The sequence below is a fragment of the Centroberyx affinis genome, unplaced genomic scaffold (assembly GCF_046629955.1).
Source record: "Centroberyx affinis isolate AG114_WGS23_722 - 3 ecotype Tasmania unplaced genomic scaffold, CSIRO-AGI_Caff_v1 ptg002840l_1, whole genome shotgun sequence".
Classification (NCBI taxonomy): Eukaryota; Metazoa; Chordata; class Actinopteri; order Beryciformes; family Berycidae; genus Centroberyx; species Centroberyx affinis.
This window is the reverse complement of record NW_027280982.1, coordinates 503930-520636: the sequence shown is the minus strand read 5'-3', so window position 1 is coordinate 520636 and position 16707 is coordinate 503930. Positions and strand designations below refer to the sequence as shown.

Below are 16707 nucleotides of genomic sequence, written 5' to 3'. Positions count from 1 at the left end.
CCTCTATTTTGGTGTCCAAAGTGGGATCAAGAACCACATTAAGTATTGAGGCAGTGTACTAAGTTTGCTGTTGTGTTGTTTCCATCGGTTCTAACATAGAAACCAGTAAACACCTGTAAGCCATTTCATAAAGAACATAGCAATGAAATAGCTTACATACCTATGATCATTCTGTCAGTCTTTTCTTTTGCCTCATGTTCATCTTTTATGTTTCATATTAATTTTGTGAATCCATAACACACTGTACATAAGTCGGCCATGAGTATTTGTCCGCATACTTGCGCTCTTGACTGTATTGTTTGTAGCGATAGAGCCTGGAGGTAATTTTGGCTATGAGACTTCCCATTCCCTTTCCCTGAATCAATTCCTGTGTCTTTTTAAAAATGGAGTATTTGGATACATATGTCATGATATACAAATGGCTCTACTGTAAACAATAAAGTCAGCGAAGTAGATGAAGTCAGTGAGTGGAAGAATTTTCACTCTATATTTTTCAAGCGGTGTGAGCAGTTTTCGTGCAATGCGTGGCTGATGCTGATCGATGAACATAGGGGGAAACACTGTAGTATTAAACATTATCTCTTTCTCTCCCTTTCACTGAGGTAGAGCTGTTATCAGGGGAGAGATAGAGGCTCCGCAGGCCCTGGCCCTGTGTTGTTATCAGACAGCAGTACAAAAACCCTTGTCCTTGTCTAGCAGTGGAGGAGATATTGCTTTGAAAGGATCCTCCTATTGAAAATCAACAGGTTTACATGCATTTTTTATTTCCAATGTGATGAAATGGCTGCATCTGTCAGTCTGTCTGTCTGTCTGTTTACCGCTGGTCGGATTTTGACAAAACTTGGAAGAATGATGCATTGTCATTCACATTGTGTTCTAGTGTTAAAGTGTAAAACATTATAATGCCTGATGGGTTTAGGCTATAATTAAAGGTCTGATTCTGACGAAACTTGGAGGGATGAATCATTACCTCCGCCAAGGAGGTTATGTTTTTGGTGTCGTTTGTTTGTTTGCTTGTCTGTTTGTTTGTTTGTCTGTTTGTTTGTTTGTCTGTTTGTTTGTCTGTTAGCAGGATTACGGAAAAACTACTGGCCCGATTTTCATGAAACCTCGTGGAAGGGTGTAGCATGGACCAAGGAAGAACCCATTAAATTTTGGAGCGGATCTGGGTCCGACTCACGAACAAGCAATAATAGCATGAACCTTGGCGGAGGTCTGCGCTCTCCGAGTGCCCTTCTAGTTTTGCCATTGTTTTCTGACGTTTAAGAAATTATACTGATTGGCCTGGTGTGGGCACTATAATTAAAGGTCAAATTTTATTTTTGAGGGATGATGCATCTTGTTACTAATTGCATCATTCGTGGGGGACGACATGTTTGCTGTTGCCTTGTTTCCTTTTGTTTGTGTGTGTACTGTACGCATATTCGTTTTTCTCTGTCTCCTCTTAGTCTCTCTTCCCTTTGCATACATTATAATGACCGTCTTATCATACCCAGGGTCATAGATTGTAAATGTAACAATGTCATAGTGACTGCAGTACAATCTAGCCTAGTCTTTTTCTATCAGTGGCTCATCCCATTACACATCGCCACGACTGATGCTGCCGACCTGTGTCTTTCACAATGGGCCTCCTCTCCAGCCCAAACCCTGCTATTAAAGCCTTCTTCCCAACCCTGGTATCAAGTTGTATACTAATCAGACCCTGTGATTAACCTGTCCAGTGTGGATGAATGGCTCTGAGAGATTAATGTGACAATTTACTGCTCCATTGTGCTGCTTTATTATGGACGAGGATCCCAGAGCAATACTGTAACACTAGCAGGGCAGGATGTGTGTGTGTGTGTGTGTGTGTGTGTGTGTGTGTGGAGAGGAGCTCTTGTGAAAGGCGATCTTTGTCAGCCCAGAACACGGGACCAGGCATCAGCAGGGTGAAGACACAGGGGGGCGGAGGGTGGAGGGGGTGATGAGGGGGTGACGTGTGTGTGTGGGGTGGGGGGTAGAGAACAGCTGAGGAACAGGGGTGAGAAATACTGATTCATGGAAGGGCGAGAAGAGGTGAGACAGGGAGAAGAGAGGTGAAAAGTAGAAAAGGAAAGGGAGAGAAAGGAAGGGTGAGAAAAAGTGCAAGGAAGAGAAAGAGAGAGAGAGAGAGATTTTGGTAGTTTGGGTCAGCAGGAACAAGGTGTCTTGGACCAGAATGGGTCAGAAAAGTCAGCTAGAATACTGTTTTCTTTTCATTTCTGTCTGATTCACCTCTATCTGTCTCTGTTCCTCAAACAAACACAGACAGCAAGAGAGACAAAATGTGTGTGTGTGTGTGTGTGTGTGTGTGTGTCTTTTACACTGTGTACCTACCCACTGCACTCTGTGTGTGTGAGAACAGAATGTCCAATGGCCTGAACTGCACTGAGACAATGTTGATTCATACAAGAGATAAATGAATGTCAGAGAGAGAGAGAGAGAGAGAGAGAGAGAGAGAGAGAGAGAGAGAGAGAGAGAGAGAGAGATGGGGTGACACAAAGACAGAAGGCAACCAAACTGACAGATGAAGGGACATGTATAGCCAAAGACAGAGGCCATGATAAAGAAAGGGATGCCTTTTCTTTCTCTCTCCCTCTCCCACTCAGCTTGTGTCACTAACATGTTATGTGCTCCTTGGCATCATCGGTATGTGTATCTGTAACAATGAATTTCTCTGCAAAATAGATTAGAAAAGAGTTTTAAATATTCTGAACCACGTAGGTTTAATATTTATAATGTAGGATCCTTCCAGGAGTCCGGGGCTGTCCTCTTGTTTGGAGCTTATATATTGGATCAAAGTGTTTTTGTTCTGAGCAGTAAAACTTTGTGATAGTCCAATGCTGATACACAACTATCAAGTGACTGAAAGTAGATGTTCAAGTGCCGCTTGGCTATTTGGTGCTTCACTACAGACTATGTAACCCTAACCCTGACCTTAGCCTAACCCTAAACCCAAGGAGAAAGTTGAGTATCAACATTGGACTATCCAAAGAAAGTGTGATCGACTAAGATATTGACACGAGGACTGAGAGTACATATCAGCTATAAATGAGCATTACAGCACTTTGAGACTGTAATGGTTTCTTTATGTTATTGAGAAGTCAGCAAGTCCAATATATTTTATGCATATATACACATTCATAATGCATATATCTACCCATAATCGATTGGAGGTTTGATATTACAATTTATATTTAAAGCCCACTCCTGTATTTTACTTTGGTCTGGCATTGAATGTATCAGGCTCTTTGCAGAGTTTAGTCACAGGTACCAGCCTTGATAACTGGAACTCATAAATAACCAACAACAGGCCAGTCTGCATATTACACTCCAATTTTAGCTAATTTAAACGGCCTGTGCTGGAGTGACAACAGTGGTGATACGGTTTGAATTGTTTTGAATTGGAAATTGGGAGTAAGTTAGTTGAGTGTGTGTCTGATTTAATATACGTCTGTCAGCCAGCACCTCAGGTTGTCACTGTCCATTAGCATAATATTTGTTTCCATTACCAGTTACGTGTGTGTGTGTGTGTGTGTGTATCTCTGTGTGTGTGTGTGTGTGTGTGTGTGTGTGTGTGTGTGTGTGTTTGTGTGTGTGTAGGTGGGTGTGTGTGTGTGTGTGTGTGTGTGTGTGATGGTAAGTGTGAGATGATGCTGTGTTATTTGTGATACAGTCTTGACACCAAAGCAGATGCCTGGATTGTACGTGCTAGCGCCACTTCTCTTATTTAATAATGTAAAGCAAAGGCATTGCGTTTTCAAACATTTTGAGGTAATGCACATGGGCAATATTAACGTCAGTAGGGATGGAGGTTCACAAATAGCATACACTTCCATATTGGGCTATGGAAAAAGACTGTCCAAGTTATTAGTTACATGTCCCATTCATATTGCTTCAAAATGGTGCATGATGTATCATGGTCTCCCTAAATCAGAATGTGCATAATGCCAGGTTGGACAGTTAGACAGACTGATCTAGATTTCTGAACATGAACAAGCCTCCTCTTCCAAAGCTAGAGACACGAAATACTAACCCTGATCCCACGCCACCCTCTCCCCGCTGAATCATCTCTAATTGCTCTCAAAAATCCATCCCTCTACCTCTCTCCTTCGCTCTTACTTTCTGTCTTTTCCTAGCACTTGTGTCTTACATGGTAAGTCTATGGTCACAGGAATGTTTGTCAGGGCGCTGTGACTTTGCAGTGCGCTGAAATGAGGCCGTTTGACAGGCTGTGTGTGGAAGTGCACTCCTCCGACTACAAAGACAAACATTTACCCAGGCGAAGAGAGACGACAGAGGGGTTGAGAGGAGAGCGACGGAAAACAGAGAGGGAGGGAAAACATTATTTGGGATTGTGTCAGTCGAGGTTATTTAACGTTGATGCCGGTCGGAACTTAGTGTTTGTCTGTGTGTGTGTGTGAGAATCTACCCCATCACCTGCTGAGACAGCCCTAGATCTGCCCAGAAATTATTCATGACCTGAATGAAGGACAGAGAGAAAGAAGAAGAGGAGGGGAGAGAGAGAGAGACAAAAAGGGAGAGGGAGGGAGGGAAAGCAAGAAAAACAGAAAGGAGGAAAGGAGTGAGAAGGAGGGAGGGAAGGATGAGGACACAGGTGAAAATGAAAGGAAGGGAACTGTAACTGGCGAGAAGAGAGGGAGGAAGCCGAGACAGAGGTGAGAAAGGAGGTGAAGCAAGCAGAGAGAGGAGGGGTGAAGCGTGAAGGGAAGAGGAGGAAGGGAGGGGAAACAGACGCAGCTGATAATGATGACATAGAGAGAAGAGAAAAGATTGAGGAGAGTTGAGAATAAGGGAGACGGATGGAGAGGGGGAAGGGAATGGCAGGAGGAGTATGGGTGGAAGGGAAGAGAAGAGAGAGGGAGGAAGGGAAGGAGGAGAGGAGAGAAGGAACCCAGCAAACACTTAAACATTGAGTAGATGTTGATATGACGGCCTGAAATCATAAATAATACCTATCTTTCTTAGTTCAAAACAGTTTCCAAAGCTCTTTTAATATGATTTTTTTTTCACCCTACTATAATATTACATGGTGAAAATGTTGTGCTCGTTTGGGTTGACGTGGAACTAGGCCACCTTCTGCACGTCTCCACCTGTCAAATGCTTGCTGGGAAGCTGAAAGGAAGGAAGGCTTGGAGGGAGAGAGTGAAGGAGAGCGATGAGCAAGGGAGGGAGGGATAGAGAGAAAGAGGAGGAGGAGGAGGTGGGTGTATGTTTGCCTGACCATCATTAAACATTGAGCAGCAGTTTCTGCTCCGTCATCTGTTGGCACACAGCGGAGGACAGAGAACAACGAGGGAGGGCGGAGGAATAGAGAGATGAGAGAGAGAGAGAGAGAGAGGACAAAGAGTGAGGTGGAGAGAGGGCAGAGGAGAGAGAGAGAAGAGGAGGTGGGAAGACGAGTAGAGAGGGTTGGGGAGGGGGTAAGAGAGGTTGAAAGAGGGAAAAGGAGAAGAAAGGTGGATAGGGCATGGAAGGGGCAGAGGCGTGAAGACAGCAGAGAGAAGAGAAAGAGAGAGACTGTGGAGAGCAGAGGAATCAAAAGACTGGAGAGAGAGAAAGATAGAGAGAGTGAGAGATAAGTGAATGGCGAGAAAAGAGACGTGGAAATAGGAGACGTTAGGGGAGAGGTGAAGGGAGAGCAGATAGGGAGGAGAGAGCAGCAGAGGGCAGAGTAGGGAGGAGGAGAGAGAGATCAAACAGGACAGGAGAGGAGGTGGCAAGAGGACAGGAGGGGGTTAGCTGAGGACAGCGGAGGAGAGATTAAGAGGCCAGGAAGAGGGTGGAAATGGCACGGAGCGAGCATGGGGATTGAGGGATTGGAGGGAGGGGGGGATTACAGATGACGAGCGGAGAGGAAGGAGAGGGGGAGAGATGCAGGGCAGAAGTGGATAAAGGGTAAAGAGAGCGCTAACCACAGCAACAGGGAACAGCTTCCCACATGAATACATCGGGTTTGTACGTGTCCAAATATATTCCTGTCTGTGGCTCATCTCCATACACAGACTTGTACATGTTATTTATTGTAGTTGAACCTATAAAAGTAAGGCAGACGTGAGCCTTGTCGGAGCAGCACTAATGAGAGGCAGTGTGTTGTTATACAGCAGAGCAGAGCAGCGAAATCAAAGGCCCGGTGAAACTCAGTAATTGGAGGTAGAGGAACAGGGGAAGGTTTTCTACTTCAGTGTGTATGCAGAAGGCAGTTTCAGTGTTAATGTAGCTGCCATTACAAATGATGAAGTCTCTGTGGGTATAAATCAAAATATCTTTTTTCAGAGCTCAGTTTTCCTTTTTGCAGTTGATATTACCAACTACACATGCTCACTCTCTGCCAAAAATAACTACTAGCAAAACGCCTGATGGATTGTAACACATATGAACAAAGTGATCATGACACATGTACACACACACACACACACACACACACACACAGGTGCATGTGCGCTACTAATGGTAACATTCCTCTCATCCCTTCAGTATATCTCCCGATCTCTCTCTCTCTCTTCTTCATCTTCTCCTCTTTTTTCCCTTACTCGTCTGCCTCTCTAGGGCTATCTGTCCGAGGGTCTGGTGACTAAATGGTATCGTTCCCCTCGTCTGCTCCTGTCACCCAACAACTACACCAAGGCCATAGACATGTGGGCCGCTGGCTGCATACTGGCTGAGATGCTCACTGGACGCATGCTCTTTGCAGGTATACGCATCTGTTAGTCATACAACTGAAATGCACTGAAATTCCACTGTAGGATTATTTTTTTTATACATAATCCTGTCATCATGTCTTTCATGTCCTGCAGAAACATATGACATCTTTGACCATTGATGTCACAGCATAATGACATATCATCATATCATTAGTGTCCTGCAGAAACCTCTTAATATCTCCAAAAAGTTTTCTTTTCAGGAATTGAGAAAAACTGGTTGATTTTTCCAATTCACACCCTGGTATTTATGACATTTTACATGCGTATGCAGCCTTGTTGATAGTTTGGCTTGGTTCCAGGGTCCTGATGACATATTAAAGAGTAACTTAACTCCACACCCAAATCTGTGCAAACAAAGCCTGAAATCTTACAGTAAAAAAACATGCTACTGAAATTACCATATTCTATTGGCTGATCTTTGGTGCCAGGTGATGTCACCTTCTATACAGTGCAACAGGCAGTGACATCATCTGGTAGCATGCTTTTTACCATTAGATGTCAGGATTTACAGAGATTTGGGTTTGGTGTTTAGTTACTAGGAAAGTGACCTCTGTCAGTTTATTTTACTTTATGTTACCTTTATTTTACCAGGTTGTCTCATTGAGATGCAATCTCTTTTTCAAGAGAGACCTGACCTGACATCTGTCAGTTAAAGTAAATAAAGATAAATTCTTGACAAATCAAAATTAGACATCAACAGTCTTTACAGGACACCAACAATATCATGAGGTAGTGAAGTCCTACTATTTACCTGGTACATTTCACCTCAGCTGCCACATGTAGATAGGAGGGTGGAGGATGGTACTAAGAGTCATGCTAAAAACTCATGCTAAAAAACTGAAGTGTGAAGTGAGACAGAAAAGTGAGAATAGAAATGCAATACTCAAACCTTTGGAAGTGTGAATTTATGGTAATATAATTAATACTACAGTGCACTACAAAACTAAAGGCAGTAACTGCATAAGACCAAGACAGAGTGAAACTGAGAAAAGACTTAATTATCTTGATCTTCATTATCTCCTGTTCTGACAAAAGCATTCTTGGTACAGAAGTGGATAATATTCTTTAGTAGCACCTATGGGTCTGCTTTTTGCTAAAATGAAATCAAAACTTGACATTTGGACTTTGAAAAACACAAAAACATAGTTACTGCTGTTTACCTTTGTAGGGCAGTGTAGCATATAGTTGTGTTATATTTGTATATCAATATCTGCAGTATCAATAAGCATATAACAGACAGAGCTACCCAAACAAAGAAAAACACCTGTCTCAATAGGATGAAACATTGACAGTCTTCTCTGAATGGTTACTGATTTAAGTAATATAAATCAGTAATGGAGGAATCAGTTTTAATCAAGCAAGCCATTTGTCTCCTCCAGTAAATAAAGCAAAGTTGTCAGTAGCAGAGATGCAAAATAGGCAGCGCAAAACAGCTTTAAATGGGAGAGGTGACATCAAGTGTGAGCTAAGGAGACTTTTTGTTTGTAGCGTGTCCTCCACCAAAGACACTTTCTTCTCTCTCTGCAGGCTGTTTCTTTGCCTGACCAGAATAACAATGACGATAGAGAAATGCTCGCTGTCTGAAGCAGATGTAGTTCCTCCCGACAGGATAGATTGACCTCCACCAGCAGAGATGGTGCCATCAGTCCTCTGGTGTTCCCAGTGCAACGCTTTGTTAAAGTTTCAACCAGATCGAGCGTTAGAGATGTTTCCCTTACTTTTCACTTAACCTCCAGGGTTAACAAAGTGGATTAACTCTATATTTTTGTTCACCAGAGGGGATGCCATGCACTCTCATCCCGTGTCCCTCCTTCCCTGTGGTGAATGTGTTGTTATAACACCCCCTGCTGGTGTGAATGAACTCAACAGATTTTAGACTAATGATCAGAAAGAGAACAGGGAAGAGAAAAGCAAAAAGTGTTCTACCTAATACGGCGGTATTAGAGTGGAAATTTATAGACTTATTTTTTTACTTTTCGACCTGTCTGTAATTATACTTTTATTGGGCCTCCTTATCTTACTATTTCTTTCACTAGACATGTCATACCTCCTCATACCTCCTAGTAATTCCTTATTAATTACCCTAATTAATCACCCTTTGTCTTTCTGCTTCTGTAATTGGTCCTCTGTCACTCCCTGCTTGACTCTGATTGGTCTGTTCCCTTCCTCAGGAGTTCATGAGCTGGAGCAGATGCAGCTGATTCTCGACACGGTGCCAGTGCTGAGAGAGGAGGACAGGCACGACCTGCTGCAGGTGACGCCTCATTCCTGTGGCAGTCATACTTGCCGCACAATCCCACTCAATGGCTGTTGCAAGTTATCTTTGTCTGCCAGCTTTTTTTATCTAAATATTGAACACTGTGCCATTGTAGTGCTATGAAAGGCACTGATATGCGTTTGCAGTCAACAGTTTTTAGATCTAGAGATGGGATTTAGATCTAGAAATTCTCTCTGCCTCTGTGTGTCTCTTTCTATCCAGCATCTGTTTCATATTAGGGATTTAATGATAAGAGGAAAGAGCTGTGCATTTTTAAAAAGACAAAAAATAGAACGATGGGCATGTTTTTACCTCTCTCTCGTCCTTCTCCAGGTGATGCCAACATACGTCAGTTGCGGGTGGAGAGTCAGGAGATCCTTTTCTGAACTGCTGCCTGAAGTGGATGCTCAGGGTGAGTGGAGGGGAGGGGTGGCGAGATGGAAGGAGGAGGAAGGCCAGGCAGTGAGGAAGAGGATGGGGAAGGGATGAGAGAAAGGGAGGAAGTGAATGAGGAACAGAAGAAGGGATGACAGAATAGAAACAGAAGACAAATTCAGCCCTGAGAGGGATAGATGGTTGATAGAATGGTTAAGAACTACACACTTAATGGCGACTAAATTTTGTTTCGGAAACATTTTAATCTAGATGTAGTAAGGTTTTAAAATAGTATTAAAGCATTTGTCTTTCTCCTCTTGTCTCCTGTCCTCTCCTCTCAGCTGTGGACTTCCTTGAGCGTATCTTGACCTTTAACCCTGTGGATCGTCTGACGGCTGAAGCGGCGCTGTCCCACCCCTTCCTCAAGCAGTACTCCTGTCCGCAGGACGAGCCCACCTCGTCGCAGCCCTTCCGCATCGAGGATGAACTGGAGGATAGCATTGTTACTGAGCAGAGCCATAGCAACAGCAACAGTCAGGCCTCCAGCATCCACTGGGATAGGTGCGTAGATTTTAATTTTTAACCACAAATTGGTTAGTTGGGTGGTTAATTCATTAATCCATTCTTTCATTTGTTTTATTCAGATTTATTCAAGATTTTAGAACAGATCAAACTACCACTGCTATGATACAGTGTAGCAACATCTAAGATACCAGTTCTCTGTTGTTCAGGATGTTATTTAACCTGTATTACATGGCTTTGTTGAATACTCAGTTCTGATTGGCCAGTGAATGCATCCTGGGGTCTGTTATTACTGTATAACAGGCGGCTGTTTCACATCTAATCAGCAGTCAGGAAGTCTGGTCCATTTTGTTGATTTCTAATCAAATTAACTGACACCTTGGTTACAGAAAACAAACACTCAGCTAACCTAGAATAGAAACATGGAATAATGCAATTTTCTCAGTATTATGTTTAATTTGTTTGGAGAGCACAAAATCTTTTATTGCTGTTGAGAGGCTGAATGGTAATCTTACCAGATTGTTTACATTGCAATGGCTGCAGTTCTACTACAGTGTAACATGGATGCTACAGTATCTACAGATGTTTCTATGGTGGTTGCAGTCCTGCTGAATTATTTTAACTATTACTTTAGATTGTGATTCTAAAATTCATTCATTCAACCTCCAATCTAACACTGGAGGTTGACTGCACATAAACTTATTACGAGGATATACCCTTTGTGCACAATCCCTATCTCAGTCATCTCAATGCTTAGAAATCCTTCTTAACCCATCTCCTCCCATTTATCTACAAGTCTGAAGTGGATTTAGATAAAATCTAGAAGGGATCGTAGCTTTCCCCTGGATTCACCTGGTCTATTTCATGGAAAGTGAAATATTGCAATATTGAAATATTGTAGAAACTCTTATTCAAACTGCTGGCCCAACAAAGCATTATGAGATTGGATACAATAAACTATAACTAAGATTATTTATTTATATCAACACTTCCTCTCCTTTGAATATATAGCAACAAAGTTTCATTTTTCAGGATCTGCTTTTCATTTTTATTTCAGAGGATTTAAGAAGCTAAGCATCAAGAAACAACACAATTTAAATTATTATTCTGTAATAAAGACTAATAGCGATACTTAATCTCTTCCTTTCCTTTCCAGCCTGTCAACGGATGTGTGCTGGCAGCAGTCGGGGGGGAGGTGTCGCTGCATGCCCCCCGGCTGCATGGCCTCCGATCTGGGAGACACCACAGAGGACGAGGAGGTGCAGAGGGATCCGCGTGCCACTTCCACCTCGCTGTTAGAGGAGGCGCAGGTTGGATATAGTTTTTTCCACCTTAAACTGTCATGACCAAGTAATGTCTTACTGTAACAAAATAGAATGAGAGGTCACTATTAAGAAGATGAGGCTTGTGAGGTTAAAGGTTCTATGTAAACAAATGAGACCATGGTCAAGATGGTCAGGTCTCAGTCAGCTTTCCTACTTCCAGCTGGTACTGTATGCCAACAACTACAGTAAATTAAAGTGCTATGTGCAGCATTTTTAAACATTAATATAACATTGACAAATTAACTGTGACACTTTGGTGTAATTATTGTAAAAAAATGAGACCATGGTCAAGATGATCGGTAGCCTCTGTCTCACACCAGTGGCATTGTTAGTGCTAGTGTTTTCCAAAATTAAGACCACATTTCCCATAAACCCTGGATCGCCCTGTGTGTATTTGTTTCCTCTCTTTACTGAAGAAGATAAACATGTTAGACATGATTTTTCCATAAGCTTTTCGCTCCTTCCACCATCTGCAATTTTGAGAAAAAGTTTTAGCTCTGTTTGCACAGGAAGAACCTTCCTTCCTGTTTTGTGCCATAAAGTAATCCCACGGATTTCCTACGAAATCCGACCTGGTGGCACACAATGTAAAATGCAGTGTAGAGGCTGCCAATCTTCTCAGCGATGGTAATTATATGAATGTAAAAAATTCTACACGTAGCACCTTTAGTAACAAATTAGAATTGCTAAAAATGCAGTTACACCCAATGCAATTCAAATAAAATCTTCATTACCACCATCCCCCTTTATCACCCTCTCCCTCCCTGCCCACCTCCCCCCTTTTGTGCAGGTCGACCCGCGCAAATATTCCCACAGCAGCTCGGCAGAACGCTTCCTGGAAAACTCCCACCCCTCTCTGGACCGGGCCTGTGGTCTGGGGTATGCAGAGCTAGACTGCGGTCGCTCCTGTGACTACAAAGTGGGCTCTCCCTCGTATCTGGATAAGATCGCCTGGAGGGAGGGCAAGCCGCAGCACTACTCAGAACCTAAGCTGATCCTGGATCTGTCTCACTGGAAGCGCAATACTAACACTCTGCCTGTCCCCGCTGAGCCTATCGGAGGCAGTGTGGAGGACCTGGGAGAGGCGAAGGAGGAGGAAGCAGAAGAGGCAGAGGGAGAGGGAGAGGAGGAAACGGGGGATTTATTCCAGGAGATTTCTCGCTGGGTGGAGAGCACCCAGTCTCGTCTGCATTCGCCCAGCCCCAGCCCCCCTCTGGGGCCCGTCTCCCCCTCCTGCTACACCTCCTCTCCCCCTCTTCCTCTCTCCCCTACCGACCTCCCGACTCCGCTCTTCCATCGCTACCCAGAAGTCGTGCACCAACCGTCGGCCGATTACGACGAAGACAGACTGAGCCCTCTTCCTCCTGTCACCTCTTCCTCTAACTCTCTTCCTTCACTGCTGCCCTCGTCTCCCACCTCTCTGCTCCCTCCTCAGTTGCCTCAGTCGGTCTCTCCTCCCACCTCGCCTCTTCTTCCTCCCCGAGAGTCTCCACCCCCGCCTTCCGCGTCCTCCCATTTCCAAGCGGTTAATGACGATCCTTTGGAGCCGCTGCCCGTCAAGCAAGAGGAGAGGCTGTTTGACCTGGATGTGTTCATCTCCCGGGCACTGAAGCTGTGCAGGCAGAGTGAGGAGAAAGGAGAGGGGAAGAGAGTAAGAGAGGGAGGGAGGAAGGAAGAGACCAAGCAGGTGAACATTAATCGAAGGGTGCCCAGGCTTCCGCCGCCGCAGACTCCCAACTCGTGATGCTGAAGCTCAGTTCCAAGGCCACCGCAGATACAACATAGTAATGGGTTTCCAAATGCTCACAGTGCTTTACATAGTGAGTATCAACAGTTACATAAAGTTGAAAGATTAGGCCTTAGTTTCAGCAGCTGTTGTCCTTGTGGTACAAGATCTATTGCAATGGCACATTAGGTGACTAAAACCCTCAGTTGGCGTTGAAGAAGAATGTCCGCACTCACAAAATATGATTAAATGGGTTTAAACGCACAGCAGGCCTCACTTGAACAAGCTATTCTGCTGCTTCGCCTAGAGGTGCTTTCAGGCAATAAAGATGAGGAATGAGAAAAGCATTCGGGTTAAAATTAAAGAACCATGCTTAACTTTGCAACATATAAAAGGATTTCTTCTGTTACAAGAATATCCAGAAATAATCCATATATCCAGCCAGTTAGCAAATGTGATATTCATGTTGTGCTATCATATGTCAAGGGAAAGATGTGCTGGACTTTGACTTGAGAGTGATTTATTCTGTTACAAAAAACATCTGCAAATGTCTGACAGTGAGCAGATAACAAGAGCTGGGCTACTGTGCGCTGCATAACAATAACTTGCAGGAGAGGGTTCACTGCCTCTGTCTGGTTTCAGTTTTCTTTACATCTGTTTTCCTAGACAACATCCCCTGCTGTGGTTCAGTCCGTCATTTTTCCATAAGTCAAACAGTCTTCCGCCACTGAAATTCACCAAATAATGAGAGTGACACAGGAAAATGTTATTTTGTTTGTCAGTTGGAAGTTTTTCTTGTCATAGAGACACTGTGGAGTCTGAATGTATTTACTGATAAACAATCAGTCAAAATCTGCAGCTGGGTAAACCATGAGGATATTAGTGTTATATTTCTCACTGTTTTAACACTCCCACAGTGACATACTGAGCTCTGTCACTGCTGTATGCCTTGTAAACTTGTATAAAAATCCCAAACTTTGTCGTCATATTTAATGCTATAGTATATTTCTGAAGACTGTTGTTGCTGATATTCTTTGTTGACTGCTGTTAGCACAATTTTATGTTAATTTGGAGTGGGTTTTATCTTGTTTAAATGTGGAGTCCTATGTGGTAATAATTTATGATTATTCAGCAAACTTTGCTTTATTTTGATGGTAAGCGGTTTAAACTATCACATAAGTGCAAATCCTGTCTGCCTGATGCACCAAACAAGGTCATCTTCTGCTGTATTCCTATTGTGTGTCTGCAGAGGTACTATTCGCCTCAGTACTAGCCTCAGTCAGCTAAATATCTGTCTCCATTTTGCTCAATTATATGTTAGTCACAGAAAGCTATAGCCTAAATGCAAAACAATGGGAAATACAGTGTATTTATTATCTATCTCTTACACACTTTGGAGAATGTAGTTCCTTTACAACCTGTATAGGAATTAATGATTGACATGCTGCATACCCAATGCTTCTAATTATGCCCGTTAACCATATAAATATATGGGATGGATAATAAAAAACATATATTTTTGAAACACTTTTCTATCCAGACTGTTAGACAGTAGACCCTCAGAATGTTACTTATTCTGGCATCTGATGTCACCTCGCCAAGTTTATCATATCAACATTCATAACAGATGTAATGTATTGCTGGATGAAGCCTGCTGGCCTTTGCCTAGTACAGAATTCACCTCACTCATCCAAATTTAATAGAAGCTAGTAGTGATTATATGGAGAAAAATACTCCTGCTGGGCGGGTGCCAAAAATACACAAGTTCCCCATGCTCCATATTCTACATTTTAACCTGGACTTAATATTCAGTCACATAAGCGCACACCATCCCTGGTCTCACTGTTTAACTTGTAAAGCTTTACTGTGGCTCCACATACAGAGCAGAGGGCTGTTACTTAGGGCCACAGTCGCAAAATGAAGATGTAGAGGAAACACTGCCAGCTACAACACCTCAGAAGAAGTCATGCATCACATGTACAGTGGGCCAATTGTCTTTCAGTCCAATATCTCATTCTGACCTGACCAAACCTCCAATCAGTTAGCACCAACTCTTCTGTACCTATCCATTTGTATCCTCCAGCTATACAAGCTACAGCTTTGTAACAGTAGCAAGCCTTGTAGATTATTTACTACCATAACTGATAACAGACAGCCTCAGGACTACATCCATCTCTCTACAATACCCTCAGCTGAAAAGGTTAAATGGGAAAAAAGAAAAGTTTATTTTTTTCTTGTCAAATGCTTTTGCAGCTATCAACTGTGAATTTACACATTAAGTTGTTCTGAAATGGTTGACTTCCATAATGTTTGAACCTATACATATGTTATAAGCAGATCATCACTTGCACAACATCGTATGACTTTCCTAAAGGATTGAGCCATACAAAGGTATCAAGGTATATTCTTATCTATTCACAACAGACATAAAGCACATTAAATTTTAGATTCACTAGCACATTCAGAAAGACAGGCCTGTTTTCCTCAGTCACACCTGAAACAATACCATTGTCAGTTTCAGTCAATAATGTATCTCTATGGTAGAATTGGATTGCTGGATCAATTGACCATGAGCAGGACGAAAGCGGTGATTGTTTGATTAAACGAAAACTGCAAATTCTGTCCATCTTCTGTTCCAGAGCCATTTATCTGTTTATAGAAATAGATACAGAAGCTGTACTCCAGGCAAACTAATTGAAAGGAATTTAGTTCATAATTGATACAGGTCTGGTCACATTTTGCATCAGACAGTTTCCTCTGCAGGTAACCTAACAGCCAGCAATAATTTCAGTGACACATAACACAAAAATAACACATATGGTTGCTGAGCCTAAGTACTTTCTTTTAAGTGTGTGAAGCAATGTAGAAAATGTGCCTCAGTACACCTTGATGCTTCCAGCTTGCTGAATGTAACATATTCTCTCCCTCCTGCATGGCTTTCTGAACTATCTTAAACTTTGTTGTTTTTATTATGCGTCACTTTGTGAACCAGTCAAAACTTTGTGGGCTCCTTACTCTTTTGTACTCACATGCTTTAAGGAGGCCTCAGCTTTTCATGGGAGAAGAACTGTGAGGTTTTTAATGCTCAGTATTTGATTGACAGTAGGCATATCTCCTTTTGCAGTTTCTGTTTTTGCTGAAAAATATGTAATAAAACATTACTAAAACTATTCTTTGACATGTGTTTTCTTTTGTCTTGGTGCAATTGCTGATGTCAGATGAATATTAAATGAAATATTGCTGATACTAGTCCTTCAAGGTTGTTTCCTATGTGTCCTGGTGTGACTGCTTGTGCCAGCACTGCAGTGAGAAAGGGGTAAAAATCCTAAATGTAATTTGGCAAACCTTGGGCACACTTGACCTTCAGTGTAAAGCACTGCACTGGTACAGGTACACAGGTGGGGAGGGAGTGCTGTGAATGGCTGGCAGTGATGAGTGCATCAAACTGTATCAGCAGACACTGGGTATACTTGGCCACACTGGCTCTCTTTTAGTTTCAGAGTGTGTCAGAACATATTAAGTCACAAGTACTGTGAATTAAATAATACTTAATGTGAATAAATATGAGTTAGAGGTCCATTAGTTAAACCAAGGGAAGTAACTGAAGTATGTCACTGTCATTATGTAATGAAATTTCAAAATACAAAGAGAGTTTTCTCTCTTTCTCTCTCTCCTCCCCATGCACATATGTGCGTATGTTTAGAGAATAATTTACCCTCCAAAAGCTCCAGATACTTTATTTTGGATTGCATTTTGAAA

General features: G+C 42.6%; 1 protein-coding gene across 1 annotated transcript; it reads left to right on the top strand.

Moving 5' to 3' along the window:
• Positions 1-6594: 6594 nt before the first annotated feature.
• LOC139658160 (mitogen-activated protein kinase 4-like) lies at positions 6595-12966 on the top strand. The gene is made up of 6 exons (XM_071536213.1): positions 6595-6733; positions 8915-8997; positions 9334-9412; positions 9717-9937; positions 11043-11207; positions 12013-12966. The coding sequence occupies exons 1-6, from the start codon at positions 6676-6678 to the stop codon at positions 12964-12966; spliced, it is 1560 nt and encodes a 519-aa protein (XP_071392314.1). The 5' UTR covers positions 6595-6675.
• Positions 12967-16707: the final 3741 nt, after the last annotated feature.